This window comes from Zonotrichia albicollis, chromosome 18 (genome assembly GCF_047830755.1).
Source record: "Zonotrichia albicollis isolate bZonAlb1 chromosome 18, bZonAlb1.hap1, whole genome shotgun sequence".
Classification (NCBI taxonomy): domain Eukaryota; kingdom Metazoa; phylum Chordata; class Aves; order Passeriformes; family Passerellidae; genus Zonotrichia; species Zonotrichia albicollis.
This window is the reverse complement of record NC_133836.1, coordinates 10,514,673-10,534,998: the sequence shown is the minus strand read 5'-3', so window position 1 is coordinate 10,534,998 and position 20,326 is coordinate 10,514,673. Positions and strand designations below refer to the sequence as shown.

At 47.4% G+C, this 20,326-nt stretch overlaps 3 protein-coding genes and 1 non-coding gene across 11 annotated transcripts in view; 3 read left to right on the top strand and 1 right to left on the bottom strand.

Annotated features, from left to right (window-relative positions):
* The window catches only part of MSI1 (musashi RNA binding protein 1), a 28,569-nt gene extending 27,027 nt beyond the window's left edge, over nt 1-1,542 (top strand). For all 4 annotated transcript variants that reach the window (XM_074554349.1, XM_074554347.1, XM_074554350.1 and 1 more), the window contains 2 exons: nt 171-236; nt 1,168-1,542. In XM_074554349.1, coding sequence (XP_074410450.1) covers nt 171-212 — 42 coding nt within the window. In that variant the 3' untranslated portion in view covers nt 213-236; nt 1,168-1,542. The remainder of the gene's footprint in view (nt 1-170; nt 237-1,167) is intronic.
* A 142-nt stretch (nt 1,543-1,684) lies between these two features.
* PLA2G1B (phospholipase A2 group IB) lies at nt 1,685-7,598 on the top strand. Of its 2 annotated transcripts, XM_074554353.1 has the most exons (4): nt 1,685-5,715; nt 5,803-5,965; nt 6,684-6,811; nt 7,430-7,598. In XM_074554353.1, the coding sequence occupies exons 1-4, from the start codon at nt 5,682-5,684 to the stop codon at nt 7,549-7,551; spliced, it is 447 nt and encodes a 148-aa protein (XP_074410454.1). In that variant the 5' UTR covers nt 1,685-5,681; the 3' UTR covers nt 7,552-7,598. The 2 variants fall into 2 exon arrangements, with proteins under 2 accessions (XP_074410454.1, XP_074410453.1); XM_074554352.1 differs by having other exon boundaries at nt 6,684-7,537.
* A 2,975-nt stretch (nt 7,599-10,573) lies between these two features.
* On the bottom strand, nt 10,574-18,498 carry SIRT4 (sirtuin 4). Of its 4 annotated transcripts, XM_005493461.4 has the most exons (6): nt 18,439-18,498; nt 15,708-16,213; nt 14,781-15,075; nt 13,471-13,674; nt 12,873-13,042; nt 10,574-10,709 (listed from the first exon to the last, which is right to left on the bottom strand). In XM_005493461.4, exons 2-4 carry the CDS (start codon nt 16,205-16,207, stop codon nt 13,522-13,524), a joined length of 948 nt encoding a protein of 315 aa, XP_005493518.1. In that variant the 5' UTR covers nt 16,208-16,213; nt 18,439-18,498; the 3' UTR covers nt 10,574-10,709; nt 12,873-13,042; nt 13,471-13,521. The 4 variants fall into 4 exon arrangements, with proteins under 4 accessions (XP_005493518.1, XP_005493517.1, XP_026652956.1 ...); XM_005493460.4 differs by lacking the exon at nt 10,574-10,709 and having other exon boundaries at nt 11,694-13,042; XM_026797155.2 differs by lacking the exons at nt 10,574-10,709; nt 18,439-18,498 and adding an exon at nt 18,186-18,411 and having other exon boundaries at nt 11,694-13,042.
* Nucleotides 18,499-19,913: 1,415 nt separating this feature from the next.
* On the top strand, nt 19,914-20,054 carry LOC141731175 (U4 spliceosomal RNA). Its single transcript, XR_012583129.1, has one exon. It is a non-coding gene; the product is annotated as a U4 spliceosomal RNA (small nuclear RNA).
* The last annotated feature ends 272 nt before the right edge of the window (nt 20,055-20,326 follow it).

The window sequence follows — 20,326 nt, the reverse complement described above, 5'->3', positions numbered from 1 at the left end:
CCATCTTGGCCCTGGCACAGCATTCTGCAGGGCGATGTGATCTTTAGACCTGGCACCTCCAAATGAAAACATTTACTCTGTCATCTGGGCCATGACTGAATTTGTTGTGTTAGCAATTCTTCTTCACTGTTCATTTGTTTAAGAGTGGGGTTTTAACTCTTTCTTCCCAGGGTCCCTTGATTGCAACAGCTTTTACCAATGGGTATCACTGAAGCTGGGGACCAAGGAGGCAGGAGGTAAGACAGCTTTGAACAGGAGCAGGTAATGAGAGAGAGGAGTGAGGTTCTGAGCTGGTCCCTATGCTTGGGCTCTCAGCTGAAGCTGTGGATGTTGCTGTGAGGCTCCATGGCCTGGCCCAGCCTGTGGGAGGAGCCTGGGCTCCCTCCTGAACCAGGAGGCTTGGCAGGTTGGGCTCCTGCTGAACACTCCCCAGGCTGGGAGTGGAGTGTCTTAGGGTCTGGCACAAAGAGTAAGAAAATGAAGCACTGACAAAAAAAGAAAACATCTGCAGGGTTGGCCAGAGTCACAACCCAGTGGTGATCTGAGAGACAAGCTTGGCTCTTCTGTGGGGCTGGGGAAGCCTCCACCATGCAGCTGGTTGTTCTCACTGCTGCTGAGACCAGTCTCTGGGAAGTGAACTTTTTCATCTCCTGCCTGGGAAAAGGGCAGAAGGACAATCTGATCAGTTCTGGTATTGGTCCTTGGAAGGGCTGAGAGGGAACTGGTGAATAGTTTTTGTCTGCTTTGCAAATGTGACTGAAGTTAGCTGGCTTAAAATTTAGAATTTAAAAAAGTAGACAACCAGCTTTTCAAAAAGGGGGGCAAAACCTGGAGGGAGCTGTGTCCACAGACAGGAGCCCATGGCATCCTGGCAGGGCTGGACTGAGCTGAGTGCTGGGGAAATGGCTGGACTCTGCTATGTCCCAGCCCTCCCAGGGACCAGGCCATGTAGTGTGTGAGACCTTGTTCCCCAGCCTGCGCATTGCCATTGACAGAAACATCTCTGCTGTGCTCTGTCCCTGTGCCAGTGATGTGCAGAGTAAGACTGTGTTGGGGTAAAGTTTGGGTATTGGGTGTTTCTGTCAGATCACACCAGAAGAAAGCCCCAGGAGGAGAGCTGTGGCTGTTCTAGACCCTGTGCCTTCCCTCCCCTGCTGTTTCCCGCAGATTCCCCAGTGACCTGACCGAGGACAGCGCGTGGCTGGAGGATCTGGTGAGCCTCGGGGGATGAGCCAAGGTTTCCTTTCTCTTGAATCAAACTGCACACTGCCGGCTGGCTGCCAGGCTCCTGCCGCCCTGCCCGATCTCTCCCTTTGACCAGACCACACTGGACTGAACCCGAGGAGATCATCTCGCTTTCCTACTAACCACCGACGGTTTACGCTTCCCCTCCCTGCCCCCAGCCCACTGATTCTTCTTTTATTTATTTTATTAGCTGTTAGTTTTATTTTTTTATTTTATTTTTTTATCTTTTTTGGGGGCTGCCCCTTCTTTTTGTTGTTTGCTCTTTCCCGAGCTAGTAGATATATTTTATGAATTGGCTTTGTGATTGTGTTAGGTAGTTTTCATTGAGGAGTATTTTTATTTGGCTTTGAAACTGTTTTGAATATTTTCAACTCTGTTGTTGTCGTCAGTGTTTTTGAAGCACGGTATGTAACAAGAATGCAGTTCTGAAGGGAAGAAAGAGACAGAGAGAGAGAGCAAAGGCTGAGAGGAACTGCTGTATTTCTATTTTTTTTAAAGAAACTGTTTTTAATTGTTTCTGTTTTGTAAATGTGAGGCTTTGAAAAGTGTGAAACTCCAAGGATCCGAAAACGTTGGACATCGCTATGGAACAAAACAAATGTATATTTTGCTAAGTGAAAAACACTATCCTTACAGCTGAAAGATTTTTTTTCCTAGGTTTAGTTTTACGTGGGGTTTTCTTTTTCCTCCTGTATAATATGTAAATATCGTGAGCTGAACCTGGCTGCTGCCTGCAGCCTGGCTCCAAGGAGCAGCTCCAGGTCCTGGACCTGGTGCCGCAGCGTGAGCAATACTCTCCAGCAGAATCCTGACAGGACTTTGTTCTTTTTTTGTACACCTTTTACTGTAAGATTTTAAGACCTCTGATGAGATGAGATGAAAGGGGGGCGGGGGGGCGGGCGGGGTGAAACGTACCAGCCATCGGCTGTTTTGCTGAGCGGGTTAAAGCTGCTTCCAATTGCTTGATGTACAGACTCCATCCCTGGGCTCCGTAGCACCAGCTCTGGGCTGGCTTAGGGAAAGGGCTTTGCCGCCGTTGCTTGTCTTGGTTACTTTGAAAGGAATTCACTCTCCAAACTTTATCGCTTGCGTCAAGATTTCCTGGGAAAGGGGATCCTCCTCCGGAGGCGAGGGTATCGAAGGGGTGTCAGCCAGGGGGAGATTTGGGTAGTCGTTCTCTGAAGGGCAGGGCTCTGGGATGGGGATTCATTAACAGGGGAGAAAAGCATTAGGGTGGTGATTTGGGGGCGGGTTAAGGGCTTCTCAGGGATTATATGAATTATAGAATTGCAGCTTCCCGTTTGCTTTACTCTGTGTTCTGAAGACTGTGGGAATTTGTCCGTTGTCCTGTGCGGGGTGATCTGGTCCCTTCTCCAGAACCTGCTGGGGCTTCCCCTGGTATGGTCCAGGCCTCTGCCAACCAGCACTCTGCCAGGGGAGACCTCCAGCAGGAATACATGGGGCAGGTTTGGGTCTGGATTTCAGTGAACCAAAGACCTTGTTAAGGGGGGTGATTAAGCCTTTTATTAAGATGCAGCCAAACTCTTTTCCCAGGGAAATAAAAGCTTCATCTTAAGTTTTTAAAAATCATTCCCTCTCTTCCCCCAAACTGAGCCCCTGTAAAGGAGATGGGCATTTAGAAAAGGACTGGAAGGGCCACAGTGCCCACAGGGCCCTTTTTCTCTTCTGTCTCTCCCCGTCTGCTGGAACTTGTCCTGACCTGGGCGATGCGTTTGGAGAGTTCTGTTTAGGTAAGAAGGTACTTAACAGATCAGTACTGAAAACACAAAGCAATAATTTTTGTTACTGAGACAAGAGTCTGTATGTCTGTTTTTTTAAATATTTCCTAATTAAAGAAGAGCTGCATTTTATTGGGTTTATTTTTATTCTATATACTTCAAATTTGGGTCTGCGGACAGCGCTTTCCTCCCTGTTGGTGTATGCGCTGAGCTGCTTCCGTGCCCCCTCCAGACATCCCGGGCCAGCTGTGCTGCTGCTGGGCTGTGAGTCACTCTCTGGCCACTGCCTGGAGGCTGGGGCTCTGGTTTCAGGGTGGGCATTTTTTTTAAAAGAAATAAAGCTGTGTTTTTAAGCCAGTAAGTTATTACACTCCAGTGTTTGTTCTCTCCACACCTGTAACCCTTTTTCCAGATTTCAGTTTTAAATTCCTAATAAATTATTTGAAAACTGTCCTTCTCTGTCATTATTTGGGGGTGCAAGGTTTTCCTGTGGGGGAGATTTCAGGACCTGGCAGGAGCTGCATCCTGCCTTGAGGATAAAAGCCCCAGGCAGGTCTCTGACTTGCTGTTCTGCTCCCACATTTTGGCAGTGGCCAGTTTATAATGTGAGGCAGATCTGGTTTTAGTAGAGATTGTGTCTCTTTACACTACAAAGGTTTTGTGTATGTATCTGTAGGTTCAGAAAAGGAGATAATGTGTTGCTTACAGGTTTAGCACATACCCTGGATTCAATTGACTGTGGTGGACCAAGGAAGCTCGAGATGCAAGGAAATATAATGTGGAGATGCGAAGTAAAGTCCTTGACAGACAAAAGAGAGAAAGGAGAATTTTAACAGTGTGGAATAGTAGGGAGCTCTGCAATAGGGCTTATAAAAAAGCCTTAAAAATAATTTAAGGCTTAAGCCTGTAAATTTGAACCAGTTATAGGTTGAAATGTGTTCACAAGTGCACCAAGGGACCAGTGATTTTGTATACAGCACAGGTTGGGGGAAACCAAAAATAGCATTGGAGGAAAAATCTTTACTCTGCTGGGATTTTTCTCATGAGGCACTTGTAATACTCATGCTTGCTTTCCCACACTTGGTGATCCTTTTGTTGAACTAACAGTGTAGGAAATTGTTGACTTATGATTTTAAAAAGGCCAGTTGACTGGAAACTTTCTAGAAAACAATGATACATCATGTACTGAGAACAGAGAAAAAGGAACCAGACTCCTAAGTTTCATAGGAAAGAAAACAATTTTTTTTTTTTTTTTAATGTTAAAGGCAGTGAAGACAGAGAACTCTTAAATAGATATTGAAGGGAAAGTTGCCAGATTGATCTGTGGGCAAAAGACAAAATTATTTTTTCTGAACTAACTGGTACAGATTGTCCTTTACATCAGCCTTTAATGTTTGTTCAATACTGGATTAGAACACTGAGAATCTTAAATCAACCCAGCCTCTGTTCAGCTGTAGGTACCCATGAGTGGGGAGCACTTGCAGAGGTCAAAGAAGTCGGAATGGATCTGGTTGTTCAGCACCACATCTAACTTTCCCTAGATGTCCTACGGATATGTCACCATCCAGTGGGTGCCCTGGTGTAGTTTCAGACCCTGTGAGGAGAAAGGTGTCCTCATCAACCCTTTGGAACCTGCTGGTGGGGTGTGAGCCCAAAGATTCCTGCATGAGCACCCTGGTGCATGGGGCTGGTGCAGAAAGGTGGCCTTTGTTTCTTTGGTGCTTTGTTTATCAATGCAGACTTGACAGCCATGTCTAGGAACTGTATCTTGAGTGTGTAAAAATGCCAGACCTGTAGCCCTGAAAATGCCAGAGCCTCTGGGGTCTAAATATGAGCACACTGTTTTACTTACCCCTGACTGATTCCAGGAAGATTTTTCTTACCCATTTTTTGAACTTCTTTCGAGGTTCCCAACTCTCCTCATCCTATGGCATAGAAAACCAAAGGTTCTTAACTGGATTCTGCATTGGTGTTGGAGAAACTGCTTCAAGTCACCAAAGTCTGCTGTGTATGTTGAAACTTCTAAGCCTGGTTCATTTCCAATGTAGATTGCTTAAGGCCACATAAAACCAGATACTACTCCTTGTTTAAGCCACCTAAAGATTTTCCAGGTCACTTGGCTCCTAATTCTTGTCTAGTAGTACCTCCTTCTCCTCTGTGGTTTTAAAGTAAAGAATAGCTTGATTTTTTTTTTTTTCAGTTGAGTTCATGCTAAATGGTCATTTGATGTGATTGGACAACTTGTATCTTATTCTCTGAATTATGCCAGGAGAACTCATGGAGAGATATGGGATTTATGATATGTGGGGATACCATAAAAAGAGGATGCAAGTATTAGTGGCAGGTGGTTATTAGTGTGCCAGAAACTCACAATGAAACTTCCATACTGTTATTATATTTTAGTAGAGAGCCTTTAAAAATGTCCAAATCTTTCAGGCTGACTTCTAATAGTAACACTACAAGAATTTAATAGCAAAATCTTAGAGAGCAAATATTTGCCTGTCCAGCTTTTATGGATTTAACTCAACTGGCCTTCAACTGGTCACGCCACAACCTGGGGCCCACAGCCCCCGATGGAAGAAGTCTGCATTTAGTAACATAAATACTGGCTGGTTTATCTCGTACCACGTCAAGGTGAGCCTGCTATATAAAGACTCATTTCCCTTGGCACCAGTGCTTGTGTCAAGAGCTGCAAGGATGAAGTTTCTGGCCCTGCTTTTCCTGCTGTCGGGTGTGTAGGTACCCTTGTCCTGGTGCAGGTAACCCCGAACCTGACTCTAACCTCCCTCCCTCTGTCTGTCTGTCTGTCTGTCCGCAGTGGGCGCCGCCAGCGCCGAGGAGGTCTCGCCCCGGGCCGTGTGGCTGTTCCGTGAATTGATCAAGTGCACCCTGCCCGAAAGCCACCCTCTGCTGGAATTCAACGGCTACGGCTGCTACTGCGGCCTGGGGGGCAGCGGCACTCCCGTGGACGACCTCGACAAGTACAACTCTGCTTTTACAATCCTCTTGCCTTGCTTGTGCTTTGCTGCTTCAGCTTCATCTCAGCTGGCCCTGCCTGTGAACGTTTACAAAACTCTCTGGCTGCTGTGAAGGAAGCTTGCTTGCACAGATGGATTCAGGGGAAAAGGATGTGTTCTATCACACCTTGATGCCTTATTACTAAGATAAAATATAATTACAGTAGCTCTTCTCTTCTATGGCAACACAGAGTGCTCATTCCAGCATTTTTTTTTTGCAGCAGTGCTGGGCCAGAGCCTGGATGCAGCTCTGTACACTCTGCCTGGTGCTTGACCATCAACATGTACAGGCTGGGCTGCAAAATGCTAGGAAATGGCATGGGCAATTTAGAGACACACAAATCTGGCAGCCAAGTCTTGGATTGTGTTGGCTAAGAGCTTGTCAGCTACCAGGCACTGAGGGGAAGTGGAGGGTAAACACTGGCTTTGGCTTTCCCTGTGCCCAATAGACACCTGTGAAGATGCTCCCATAAGTACTTATTTACCAGATATCTCTTGGACCATGAGCTGGCACAACTCTATCCCTCTGAGGTCCTTTGTGTCTGCCCTCTTATTGCTGGGTATCTTTTTTTTTTTATAGTCAAGAGCCTTGTCAAAGCAAATCTAATGTATCTGTGTGTCTTACAGGTCAGTTGAGCCTGTGATTCTGGTATTTTCTAACCTTTTACTCCTTGTTTCCCAGGTGCTGCCAAGCTCATGATAACTGCTACACACAGGCAAAGAAAATGGAATCCTGCAAATTCCTCGTGGATAACCCATACACTAAGCTGTACCACTACAGCTGCTCTAATGGGCAGATCACATGCAGCAGTACGTCCCTTTCCACCTCACCCCAGATGTTCTCCAGCCTTTCTCAGGAAAGAGCAGGGCTGTGTTACACTCACACCTCTGTGGCAGGAAGGCACAGTGCAAGTTCTTGCCAGGGGACCTGGTCCTTAGAAAGAGGGCACCTCACACAGGGACTGGAATGAGTATTCTCTATATAGCCCACAATTCAAACTTTGTGAAGATATATGGTACAACAGAATATAGAAAAGCCTGTTTAGTCTTCAGGGGATTGAGTACTATTCTGGGAGGCATTCTAAAGGCAGTATGCAAGAGATCAGCACGTTAACTCGGCATTGTTATACAGTTTCTGCCAGACACCTCTGGTGAATCGTGGAGACTTTGCAGGGCTCTGGAACGGAGGTAAAGAGCAGAGAGGTTGGCAAATAAGGCTGTAGGGAAGGGAAGAAAGGGCAAGGAGAGAGATAGCTTGGCAGGAACACACAGCTTTCGAGGCACTGGGTTAGTGGGCAGAAGCCTGTTCCCCCCTAGAACGATGGCAGCAGTGAAATGGGCACACCTGACAGCAGAAATACCAGCCCGAGCCTCTGCAGCGCCTGGCGAAGGAGCCGCGGGCTCTGACCGCTCCTCTCTCTCCTCCAGGCAAGAACAGCGAGTGCGCAGCGTTCATCTGCAACTGCGACCGCACCGCAGCCATGTGCTTCGCCAAGATGCCCTACAACCCCGAGCACATGAGGCTGGACAAAGACAAATACTGCAAATAGACACCGTCGTGTGGTTCAGGGCGGCCGCAGGGCAAAATAAGCAAATAAATAACTTAAACTGATACTCGGGGCCGTCGCTCACCGCCGCGCTGAGGGGATGGGGCGGCGGGCGGGGCGTGAGGGAGGGAGGGAAGACCCGCCCCCGCTGCCGCTGCCCACGGCCCTGTGTGGCGCGTGAGGCGCCCCCGAGTTCTCTGATTGGCCCTTGCAGGCGGCGGGGGCGGGGCGCACCTGCTCAGGGCCTCGCGTGTCCCGCCCCTCCCCTCAGGTACCCTCGGGCTGGGGCTGCTGAGGGTGGGGCTGCGGCTTCCCGCCCTCACCCTCCCTGAGTGACCGTCCCTGCCCGCCGTCACCCTCACGGGGCTCCTCAGGGCGACCGTCCCTGTCTGCTCTTACCCTCACGGGGCCCCTCAGGGCGACCGTCCCTGTCTGCACTTACCCTCCCGAGGCCCTCTCTGCCTGCCCTCACCCTCACGGGGCTCCTCAGGGCGACCGTCCCTTCCCGCCCTCACCCTCCCGGGGCTCCGCAGGGCGACCGTCCCTGCTTGCCCTTCACCTCCCGGGGCTCCCTCAGGGCGCCCTTCTCCCCGTCCCTCACCCTCATGACCGCCCTCACTCTCCCGGAACTCCGGAGGGCGCCTTTCAAGCCCTCCCTCAGCCGCCCTCGCCTCGGGCTGCCCACGCGGTAGTCGCAGCACAGCCGTCCCTCTTCCCCGGGGCATCGCTGCGTGAGGGTCTTGAGCCCTTTGGTTCTCCTTTCTCCTGAGGGTCTGTGTGTGCTTACCCTGGGGAGCCCTTCCCCTGTTCGCAGTCAGGAGCTGCAGAGAAGGAGGTAATGTCAGCCTGGAAGGCAGGGAGCCCGTCTGAGGGACAGTATCTGTTCCACTTTCCCAGCCCTGCCAAGGTCCTGTGCCAAAGCTGCCCCCTACTCTTGGTACCGGTTTTGCTGGCAGATGTTTTTGGAGGTGTGGGTGAACTCCTAGGGCAGGGTCTACACACACTCCCTGCTTGCTGGCAGGGTGTGAGGAGTGTCCCGGTTCATCATCAGAATGAACTGTACCCAGACATGGAGCAGACCCCAAGGATCTAAGAGTGCTCTGGGAAATGAGAAACAAAAGGAGAAGGAAGAAGCTGGCTTGGTATGTTGTTGGAAGGTACTTGCAATGCCTTCCTTCTGAAAGTAAATGTATCTTTCTTTGAGGGCATTAGAATGACATTGAGAAAGGACAGTGAATTGCATTTAGTTGTTCTTTTCCTTGAAAAGGGGAAAGGATTGTGTCACAGCCAGACACATTCCATTTTATGGTAGATTGATTCTTGGTTTTTTACCAGTATTGGTTGCTTGTTTTTCTCAGGTGTTTGTAGTATGAGAATTTTCTGGAAACATTGAGTGCTTGGAGTCCTCCACAGAAATCTTGAGGATCCTGGATGTGATTCTATCATATAGCCAAAATGAATCATTCTTAGGGCTGGAAGAGCAAGATGAGGTCTCTTGTACTCACTCACTAGCTTAGATTCTCTGAAATTATTGTTTGTAGAACAGTAAAGCTCCTAAGTAAATGTTACTAGAATCCCCTGGTGATAAACCTCATTGTAGAGAAAAAAAGTAAAATATCACTATCTGGAAAGAACACTGCACTTTTGAGCTCTAGAGAAGATTGCTAGGGTGTATTGGAAGCATTTCAGTAACTCAGTATGAATTTTGCTTGTAACAGGAACTCTAGATTTGAGGGGAGCAGTATTATCTACTCCTGGCATTCAGCATTTGGAACATGCTAGCATTCCCTAGATAAACCCCATAGATAGATAAAGGCTCAAATTGATTCCATATCTGTCTTACTCCATACACATTTTTTAAGCCTGCACTTCTGTTTGGTCCCTTGATCACACTTCTCATTTCCATGCCCCCTTGGTGGTGTGAAAGACCCTCCATTAAACCCAAACATTCCCCATGCATGGGGAGCCTTCCCACACAATGCAGTGTCAGGCCCTAATGAAGGGCACAGCTGGGGAGGCTGAAGGGGCTGTGCAGAGCTGCTCATTAGGGCTTTGAGGAACGTTGTGGGAAGAGCAAGAGCAGGGCTGGTGACTGCTTGAACTGCCAGAGTAGGGAGTACAAGGAGGGTGTGAGGATCTACCATGCTGGTCTGTACCTCTGTTCCAAAGCAGAAAGGGATTGCCTGGAATGCCAGGCATCCCTGTGCTCAGCAAGGGGGAGCTCTGAGACCCTCCACAGCTGGTGCATGGGCTGCTGGAGGGACAGCAGCTCCCTGGGCTCACTGCAGAAGTGAAGCCTCAGTCTCTTATCTTTTCTCTGTTGGTGTTTTCTATGCCAAGATTTCTCACTCTCTGCAGGGAGAGCTGAATTACTCCTAACTACATGGGCATTGCACAGATGAAAGAGAGTGCTCCAGCTGAGGTGAGACGTGCAGAGAGCAAACAGTTCTGCTGATGGTGATGATCCTGTGCCAGTTTCTGCTTGGGCCTGGAGACCAATTCCAGACACTCTCACTGTTGCTCGTCCTCTTCAGGCTCAGCTTCTCTTTTTCTCTGCCATTGTCTGGTTAGTGGTGCAGAAGGGAAGAAGTGCACTGGGGTACTTTCCTTGGTGGGAAGGGAGATGGCAGGGAGCTGCACACAGAATTGCAGGAACAGTCTGGAACAGTGGTTTTAAAGCCCATCTGGCTTGACTCTGCTGTTTCCCTGCTTGCTGCAAAGGCTGGGAAAGGGCTACATCCAAGGCAGTCACAGGGGAAGAAGCACACTCTAGATGGTGGATTTAGTCACCTTCACCCCACTGAACCTCCCAAGTTCTGCATGCCCAGGGTTTTGGGTCATTTTCCACATGCAGGTGTGTCAATAGGAGCAATGTGACTGTAAGATGTGGGAGGCTGCACTTGCACCACGGGCACCAAACCCTCTGGGGCATTGCATTCTGTGCTGCCCTCACTGGAGCTCAGCATGTGAAATACCTTCCTCAGGCTGCTGGACTCAGTTACAGATGGCTCTGAGAATTTGCCCAGAAACAAAGACAAGATTTGCCAAATAGGAAGTAACTTTTATTTGCTTTGGGTAACTCCAACCCCACTTTCAGAGGAGCAGAAGAAAAATCCATTATAAGGTACTCTCAGCTCAGCTATCCAAGCTTCAGGAGGAAGCTGTAAGAAAAAGAGAAGAGCAAAAGCTGTTGATTCAGCTAATTTCATGTCAAGGCTTTTGGTGTAGGAATTTTAGGCTCTCTCAGGAATTTCTCATGTGAGCAAATTTAATGGTATTTTGGGAAATATGTTAAGAACCGAAGTGCTCTGATCCTGTTCTAAAAGAGGTCAATTTTAGTAGTGCTGGATCAACTTAGCAGAAAAAAGAATGAACTTCTTCATCTCAGCCTCATACAGTTGTTGTAGATATACTCATTACCATATAGTAATAAACCATGCACAGGAAATTTACTGTTATTTTCATTTATTCTGAGTCATTGTCCTGGTGGCTTAAAAGTACAGTCAGTGGAGAGTTGGGGTAATGATTCATCTGAGAGTGATGCTGAAGGAACACCCTGACTCTTCTCCCACAGAAGAGCAGGCAGGGGTAGATGTGGGAGCTTTAGTTACCTGTCACAGAACTCATCCCAAGACTTGTTTTAGACTGCCTGGCAATGCTCCCACACCTCAAAATGCTGGCTCTATTGGCAATGAACCTGCAGCCTCTGGTTTTGACACAGCAACGTGGTGTGAGGTTCAAGGAGGGGGAGAAGATAATGTATAGTGAGAAACTCAGCCCCAGCTCCTCTGCTAAGGAGGCATCAGCATCCCTTCTTACAGGGAAAGCCCCTACAGGAAAACATGGTCTATGTGGAGACTCTGCTGTGCTTTAGGCATGATTTCTGCAACAGCTGTACTGTGACAGGACTGCTAAAGATGGAGAGAGATCTGTGAGCTTTGCTCACTGCCAAGCAGCAGAAACCTGAGTCACTGGAAAGTGGAGTCACCATTCAACGCCAGCAGAATGCAGGTGGGAGTCCTGAACTGTTCTTGCTCAGCTTCAAAGTGAACCTGTCCCTCCTCTAACCCAATACAGCCAAATCCTGAAATGTGTCAGGCATCTTAATGCCCTCTGCCTTCTGCAGAAATTGAATGCCTGACATATCCCTTAGATTCTCTGCTTTATTTGCTCTCTCCTGGCATGGATTTGAATCGACAACAAAGCAAAAATGAACTTTGCATCCTGTGGTCAGCTGTCCTTGCTTTGCTACTTGACCTTTCAGCAGATGACTCTGGCATCCTTGTTTCCAACTGCTTGTTTCAGTTCTTGTCAAAATATTAGTCCAGGATGTGTTACTTGAAGTAGGAGGGGGCACTTGGAAAACCCCAACAATTCAATCTCTCAGAGCTAGAAGGGGGAGTGGTGGTTTCTTGAAGAAGGTCAGGTCAAAAAGTTATAATTCTACTTTGTGCCAGGTTCTGTGTTTTACTCTGTGGACAGTTTGATAGAGCTTGCAATACCATCCTGAGGATCAACAAAAAATCTCTACCCAGTAGTGATGGATCTCCTGTTAGGAGTGTGGAAATTGCACCTTTCAACAGAGATTACCTCCTGAGGGAGACCTATTGCACAGATTTAATTGTATTTCTCTCTTAATTCATCAGCTGCAAGTAATTACAACCTGCATTTTTGCAGTGGAAAAAAAAGAATCTAAACTGGCTATTGAGAATGTAACTTAAATAAATAATGGGAGGGAGAGAAAATTACAAAGCAAATAGCCTCAATCTTCTAAACAATTTTAATTAATTCCTTAGCTATTTATTATTTAATAACATCTTCAAAAATGCATTCTGGAAAATGTAGTGGCTCACTCAAAGTAGTGCTGGTCAGATTAGTTTCAAGTAACTCCTGTGGCATCTCAACAACATTTAATTTTTAAAGGGGTCAGATAGGAAGCAGTTTAATTTGTCAACCAACAGTTGAGAGAAATTCTGACTTCCCCTCCTTGCTGGAGGACATCAGCCCTTATTACAGGAGCAGTGTTCTTGTTCAGCTTCTACTTTGAACGTTTTTTCTTTAAAGTGACCACTGCAGTTCCTCTTGCCTCCTTTTCCTGCTTGCACACTCTACAGTATCCCACCAGTGCCACCGGATTCCCCAGCAGTGTCCCACATCGCCCTCCTGTGCTACAGCCTCAAATTACCTGCTCAAAACCCCTGTCCCCCCCTTCTCCTCTGGGGACAATTATAAAAAAGGTTTTTTGTCCTCAGACATGGTAGTCAATTATCTGTCCCAGTGAATGAAAAGGCACTGTTTAACGGCAAGGTAAGGCAGAAATGTACTTTTTTTTCATCCTCATTCTGTTTCCTGATACATGGAGATGGTTTCAGTGGAGCACTGGTGAGGCTGACACGTGTGAGGCTTGCTGCCCTCTCCTGGTGCCCTCAGCTGCTGTGCCCTGCATCCCACAGCTGCCTCTTGCATTGGAGTTTTCCCTTTTCTGAGGTGAGTCCTGCAGGAGAGGAAGAAAGAAGCTGCTTTATCGACTGAATTGATTATTTTAAACAGCATGTTTGATTAGGATTAGCTGGACCAATTCAAGCAGGAACAGCTTTTGAATTGTCAGTTGCAAAGGGAACAGTTGTGATCAAGTGATCCCCCTGTAGTTTCCTGATAGTAACAAATGGATTGGAATTCTACACTGCTGAGTCTTCTGGATACTCCTACCCAATTCTCTGGGAGTGCTAGCACTTAGTATGTTTTTTGTTTATGATCATGGGAAACAGTATCATGGCCCATCAGAGCAGACCAATGACAGATTAAAATTTACAGCCACCTTTTGGTGCAGTGAGGGAACATTTTGTCAGTCAGCACATCTCAGTCTCAGCCAGGAACCCATATTCTAACCCTGAAAGGTGACTGAGCAGGGAAGGTACTCACCTTGTAAGAAAAACTTTAATCCTGCTGGCTACTGAAGCTCAGCTGGTGGGGTCATGTGCAGACAATCAAAGGCAGCAGCTCTCCACAGCGGAAATTCAGCTTCAAGGATGCAAAGTGATCCAGCCTGGTGGGCCCAATGTTAAGGACTGCAATTGGCAGCTTCTTCTCCCGGGCAGCAAGAGCAAACCTGTAACCAGAGTACACCTGCAGGAGTAGCAGAAAACAAAATGACAGGCAGCTTAGGCAAAAGAAGAGTTACAGAAAGGAATAAAATAGCTGGCAATGGGAAAAGGGCTGTACATACATGCTGAGTTAGGCTGCTGCACTGAGCTCAGGTAGGAAATGTCTTCATTCAGGAGTGCACAGAACAGTTTTTAACCTCTGTCAGTGAAGGATTTGCAGTTTCATAGAAACTGAAACTTCAGAGCAGATTGAAGGGAAATGTCCTTGTCTTTTAGTAAATCTCTGCAGCAGTTTTTATTAGCAGTTTTTATTGGTTATCACAGGTACTTAAACGCTGCACTTTGATGGTTCCTGCATAGCCCAGCTAAGGTAGTACAAGAACAAACCTAAGGCATTTCAATCATTCCTGTACAGAGGATTATAAGCTTAAGAAGTGCAAGCTTAAGGAATTTGTATCCAGTATCCCGAAGCCAAGAGAATCACAATCAGGCAGCCTTGGTTTTATCTCCTTCTGGGAGGTGTTAAGAGTAAGGTTTTTTCATGTAATAGAACTTGTTCCTGGAAAAAATTATCTTACATAAACATCATTACAAAAGCTTCTATGGGTTTAGCAACCCCTGTTGTTTAGCTACCTTGCCTTATAGATAAGAGGCTAGTGGAGAAAACATATTGTGATACAAAGGACAATCTCAAGCAGCAGAGATATTTCAGCTCTCTTATTGAGAATTTAATAAAGAATGAGAGGCCCTAAACCCTGGTATTTTAGACAGTGTGCCACGAGGCCTAAAAAGCTATCAAAGGCTAAAAATTTCAGGTAAAAAAGTGTGAGGAATGAATTGTATCAGGTATCTTGCCTTTATGGACAATTGTGAGCTGATGGAGGAGGCAGCAGAGAGAGGTCTCAATGGAGGTATTTACAGCAGCATGAAGTAGACTGGCAAAGAGTGACAGGGAAGCCCAAACAGGTCATCCATAAAGCCAGATTCCAACCACAGTAAAAATAAAATACAAAGAAGCTCTGCAAATGCTGGTCTGACCCACAAGCCATTTGTAGTCCTAAGCTGTGGGACCGAGGATCATTGCAGGCAGAGAAGCAGGAATGCAGTTTGGGAGGCAGAGCTACTTACCTGCATAGAGGATCCTGCTATCAGCATGGAGTCTGACTCTGCCAGGCGCTGGTGTACAAAACGGACTTTTTCCTGGCTCACTGTGTCTCCAAAGAAGGTCACATCAGGCTTCAGGATCCCACCACACTTACGGCAGGCCGGGACTCGGAAATTGCGCACCTGCTCGTCCGTCAGGAACACATCCCCATCCGGAGCCACCCCAAAGGCTTCAGCTTTCCAAGTGGGATTCAGAGCTTCAAAGTGCTCCTGGAGCTCAGCACGCAAGATTCGGTCTCCACAGGCCAAGCAGAAAACCCTGAAAGTCAGAGCAAAGTCTTAATGGAGAGTTTCATGTCAGCTGAAGATCTGGAGACTCTAACTTGTTCCTTAGGAGGCCTGTCATGATTTTCCACATTTATTTACCAAATAGGACAGGTCAAGGAGATGTCTTTCTACTCTGTTGCTTTGTAGGAATGCTCTAGAGGAAGAGCATAGTGAAGGAATTCTTTTAACCCTGCCATGCATCCTCCCTCTCAGTTCATGCTGTGCTTTTTCATCTAGAAATTTTGGGTGATCCCAGACAGGCTGTGATGGCCCTTCTCCAGTACATATATCCCATGCAATTGTTGCCCTATCCACTCTCCACTCTGTGGATAATCCTTGTATCCTCATGATCCCCTTGTTCTCTTTAGTAAAGAGGACATTTGCTGTACCAAGGAAAGGGGAAATGGATCCAAATAATGCTCCAAAAAATGAGTGGTGGTCATGTTTCTTAGATACCATGCTGTGGACAGCACTGGGTTGTGATCTTTTTCTCCACCCCAGCCCAATACCACCTTTGTGCCTGTCATCTCCAGGATTTCAGCACGGATATTTTGCCTCCTGTCTCAGCATTGAAAGTGCAGCTGTGCCAGTGAGCACTGACAGCCCCAGCGCCAGCAGCTGTACCTGTGTGTGCAGCCGTGCAGCTCCGTCATGCGCTGGCTCCCGGCCTTGGTGTGAAGGGCGTCCACGTTCTGGGTCACCAGCCAGTGCAGCTTGCCCAGCTTCTCCCAGTCCCTCAGCACCAGGTGTGCCTTGTTTGGCTGGTGGGAGGAGAACTGGGGCCAGCCCACGAAGTTCCTTGCCCAGTAGCGCTGCCGGGCGCTGGCGCTGCGGACGAACTCGGCGTGCTGGACGGGCCGTCTGTCTGTCCTGGCGTAGAGCCCCACACCCTCAGAGCGGTAATCGGGGATCCCTGACTCGGTGGAGATTCCAGCTCCGGTCATTACAAACAGCCTCTTGGAGTTAGAAACAAAGCGCTGCAGCTCCTCCACTTCTGCAGGATCTGGGGGAAGACAGGCTGGCACGAAAGTCAGGTTTGGAGAGGCTCTGGATACAGAACGGGATCTGCAGTGATGCAGTCTGACAGCTCTGAAAATGCCACACCACTTCCTGGCAGAGAACATGTTCAGCTAAAAGGCAAGAACAGAACACATGGCAGGTAACACAAAGCAAAAAGCACATCCTTAATGCCATTTGCTTGTGATTCTCTGGGAAATTATGCTGCTAAGTATTCTTTGCTCTCTTTTTAGTAAAGAAACAAATTATTTTGGAAACGTGAACTAAAGCTCACCATCCAAGTATGTTCTTTTGGAAGAGGGGAACACTGAGCACAAAGTTAACAACTCTGACTTGCAGGGTTCCTGCTGCTCTAGCCTGGTGTGAAGGATGGCTGCCTAAGAGGACTTGTAAAGAGCCCTGAGAGGCCTCTGCATGTGAAGCCTTTCCCAGGTATGTGCAGCAGGCCGGAGGAAATGGCAGGAAGGCAAAGCACCTCAGCCCAGAGGCACTGCCCAGAAGAGACTTTTGTTCTGCACTTGTAACATTCTGCCTGCTCCAAATCAGTCTTTTATATTTACCCCCTCCTTAACACATGTTGTAGGAAGGGAGAGAAAAACAACCTCAAAATGTTTATTTTTCCCCCAACAAAGGCCTTGACTGGAGTTACTCCTGTGTGGCATGTTTTGGTTGGGTTTTTTTGTTTTTGTTTTTTACAAAGGCCTGGTGCAGAACAGGCCTTGAAATGGGACTGAAGATGATTAGGGCACTGGCTAAATGCCTCTGGCACCTCCTCTTCTGTGGGTGCCACCTCCCAGAGTCAGTGGGGAGCAGGATGGGCACTGCTTTGCTTCTCCAGCAGACACAGGGGCTTTCTGAGAGAGAAGGGATCATCCAGTGCTTGGGGGAGAAGGAGCTGCCTGGCAGGTAGGAATGGGAGGGACACCCTGCTTTAAGGGAGGAATGGCAAGCCCTGCTGGGGAAGGCAGGGTGGATGGCTTTGCTGACTAAGTAGCCTGGAATTGTGTGCAGGACCTGTTGAGACACGAGTGCACGGGTTTGGACTTTGATTTTGTTTGTGCTTTTGAGCAGTCTGCAGTTCTGTCTCCATTTCACTGTTTTAAAACTACTCTTTCTGGGCCTTACTATGGTTTTGCAAACAGTGTACAAAAAACTTTGAGAGCAACAGTCCTGAGAATTGACTGTCTGGTATTTCTGCCTCCTTGAATCTCCCTAAGCAGGGGGGCTTGTACAAGATGTGGAAGACAGAGGAAGAACTTCATTTACTGATAAAAGGGGATGATCTCCTGAACACCTAAACTTCAGATATATTTAAATATTGCTCCATTTACTGCAAGACCTAGTGCTGGTGGGTAACTGAGGGCTTAGATACCACTGAAGTTAAGGTGTTCAGCTCCAAGCACTGTGATGCTAAATGGTTGCTAGTGGCCAAGGGTAGATTTGGCTCAGTTAGTCTTCAATTCTCAAGGCTCTTTGTCATCATCAGCTGAAATGCAGGGAAGATTGGACAGACTCCATAGTCTGAATTGCTTTTTGTATCTAAGCAGAGATTCTGTTTGCAATGATTTTTGCTTTGTTTTGCTGTTTAGCAGGAGTTGTGTTGGGCATTCCCTCTAAAGAGGTTTAATTTCCCATATGAATTCATTAGAAGGGACAAAGGCTCCCAATAAACTAATTTGCTTTGAGAGTAACTTGTGTCATGATGCTCCCCAAAGGCTGTTAAGCCAGCTTGATGGTAATTAAATTGCTTTAACTGATGAAAACTCTCCATTCCTGCCCCTTATCATCAAAAGATCTCTCAGAAGGAAATGTTCAGAGGCAAAATGAAATAGAAATGTAATAGGGGTTGGCCCACAAGAGAGAGAAAGCAAAAATTACAGATACATTTAGATACATTTGAAAGCTGCTGTGAACCAGGTAAGGACTATGGAAGAGAAAACGTTAAAGGACGGAATATTTCTTGTCAAATACAGAGCTGCTTTTAAAATGAAAGTGCTGAGATTAAAAAAAAACAAAAAAAAAGAAAAAAAAACACCACAAAAAACAAAACTACTTTATATAACAAGTAAAACTCTTTAAACGTACCTAATGAGATCTGAGGCTAGAGTTTGTTTTTAGCATACACCCAAGATGCTCCACAGGAAAAGATCAGGCAAGGTTAAGGTAGAAGAGAAACAGGATCCCACAAACGGCTACAGGCCAGAAACCCAAAGGGACCCCGCGCCATAGGGACCCCCACGTGTCCCTCGTGCTGTTACAGCGGCGGGGATTCGGTGACAGCCGAACCGAACCGGGCTGGTGAGAGAGGAGCGGGGCGGTGATAACGCTGAGAACTCACCTGTCATGGTGCTGCCGGCCGCGGAAGGACGGGGCGGCCCTGCCGGAAGGGCGGAACGGGAGCCCTCTGGGAAATGTAGTTCATGGGGAGAAATAAACCCCGAGCACAGAGACTACAACTCCCATGAGCCAGAGGGGGAGCGAAAGGTGTTCCCAACATCCCAACCCCTGAGAAAGTTTGAGAACGCTGAGAGCTTCATAGCAGCCCTGAGATAAAAGTGTGAGGTTAAAATCTGAGTTAATTTGATTTGATTCATTTGATTCGAGGTTCATAGCAGCCCTCAGATAAAAGTGTGAGGTTAAAATCTGAGTTCATTTGATTTGATTCATTTGATTCATTCGTTTGATACAAATGCATGCGATAGCTTTGATAAAGTGCATTGTAGATGCTTGTCATTATAAACATGTTTTAGACTTAAAATGTGACTAAATAAATTACTGAAGAAAAATCCACTGAGGGCTGTTAAAGACACCTCTAGCTTGGGAATCAGGCAGTGCCAACCTGTCTGCTGCTGACTCTGTGCACCCTGGCAGGAACCCATTTTTTGCCTCCCTGCTTGGTGCAGGTTTCAGTCTCAAGAATCACCTGGTAATTTGTTTAGTTTGCATGGCAATAAGGAGTTTGCATTCGTTTGGGGTTTTTTCTTTTTTCTTTTCCTTTTTTTTTTTTGTTTGGTTTGGTTTTGTGTTTTGCCTTGTTTTTCTTCAAATGAGGCTTACGTTTCTGAGGAACAAATAATCTGAGGAAGCCCATACTACTGTATGGTAGCAGCCTGGTGCACTGGATGCCCAGCAGTCTTACAGACAACGGGCTCTTTCTAAAGATTTGGATTGCTTTTCAAATGCATTCACCAAAGAGCTCTTGCTAAACAGGTCAAAACATTGCAGAAAGTTTTAATCCTTTTTTTTTTTGTCTCTTACAGTTATTTCAAAAACCGGGTGAGCCTGAGCATTTGTGTAGGAATGTGTAATTCTGTGATCACGAGGAAGAAGAGCATCCTGCAGTGCCCCCCTGCCTGTCCCTCGGCCCTTGGGGTTAGCTGTGGAGTGCAGCCTTCTTTTTGGCAGTGGCGTGAGTCTAAACGTCTTTCAGTGATTTATACTTTAAGAGTTTAAACGTGTTTTAAACCTTTGGGTGCTGACTTTGCTTTGGTGGCTCCTGGCAGACGCCCCTCGAGAGCGCCCCCGGCCGTCCCAGGATGAAAACGGCGATTTTTGGGCAATGCCCCCGGCCCCAGCAGCGCCTTCCCGGCGCTCATTACCATACTGCCCTCCCGGCAACCCCCGCGGGTCCCGGCGCTGCCACCGGCCCCCGGTGCACCCCGCCGTGGCCCCCCGGTGCATCCCCGGGTGCCGCAGCGCTGTGCGGGCTGCGGGCGGGGAGCGGCGGGCAGGGGGCACCGGGACCCTTCGCACCCGCTCTGAGCGCGGCGGGGGCGCGGCGGCCCCGGGGCCCGGAGGGCCCGGCGCTATGGCAGCCTTGCGCAGTGGCAGTATCGTAGCCAATGAGGGTATTCCGAGGCGCGATTATTGCTAATTGAAAACTTTTCCCAATACCCCGCCATGACGACTTGAAATATAGTCGGCATTGGCAATTTTTGAGAGCCTCTTCGGAGGCGGATTTTGTGTGGTTAAAGAATAGATATACAGAAAATACAAAAATCCAGCATGGATTTAAGAGTCTTGTTCTCAAGTGAGGATAACTTGGCATCGATTTAAGAGTCTTGTTCTTAGAAGTGGGGATAATTCAGCAAATGGGTCACTCCACGTCTAGTTTCATTGATCATGTCTAGTTTCATTGATAATTTCTCATTCAGCACGTTTAAAAAAAAAAAAAAGACACCGAGCTCTTTATGAAAAGCGCGCTCAGTTTATTACACGCTGTCTCT

What these genes read in the sequence shown, in the direction of transcription:
- PLA2G1B (XM_074554352.1), top strand. Translation starts at nt 5,682, where the DNA reads ATGAAGTTTCTGGCCCTGCTTTTCCTGCTGTCGG. An exon ending in CCTGCTTTTCCTGCTGTCGG is followed by an intron (nt 5,716 to 5,802) that starts GTGTGTAGGTAC and finishes GTCTGTCCGCAG; the next exon opens with TGGGCGCCGCCAGCGCCGAG. An exon ending in CCCGTGGACGACCTCGACAA is followed by an intron (nt 5,966 to 6,683) that starts GTACAACTCTGC and finishes CTTGTTTCCCAG; the next exon opens with GTGCTGCCAAGCTCATGATA.
- SIRT4 (XM_005493461.4), bottom strand. Translation starts at nt 16,207, where the DNA reads ATGTTCTCTGCCAGGAAGTGGTGTGGCATTTTCAGAGCTGTCAGACTG. An exon ending in CTGCACGGCTGCACACACAG is followed by an intron (nt 15,076 to 15,707) that starts GTACAGCTGCTG and finishes TCTGACTTTCAG; the next exon opens with GGTTTTCTGCTTGGCCTGTG. An exon ending in TAGCAGGATCCTCTATGCAG is followed by an intron (nt 13,675 to 14,780) that starts GTAAGTAGCTCT and finishes CTACTCCTGCAG; the next exon opens with GTGTACTCTGGTTACAGGTT.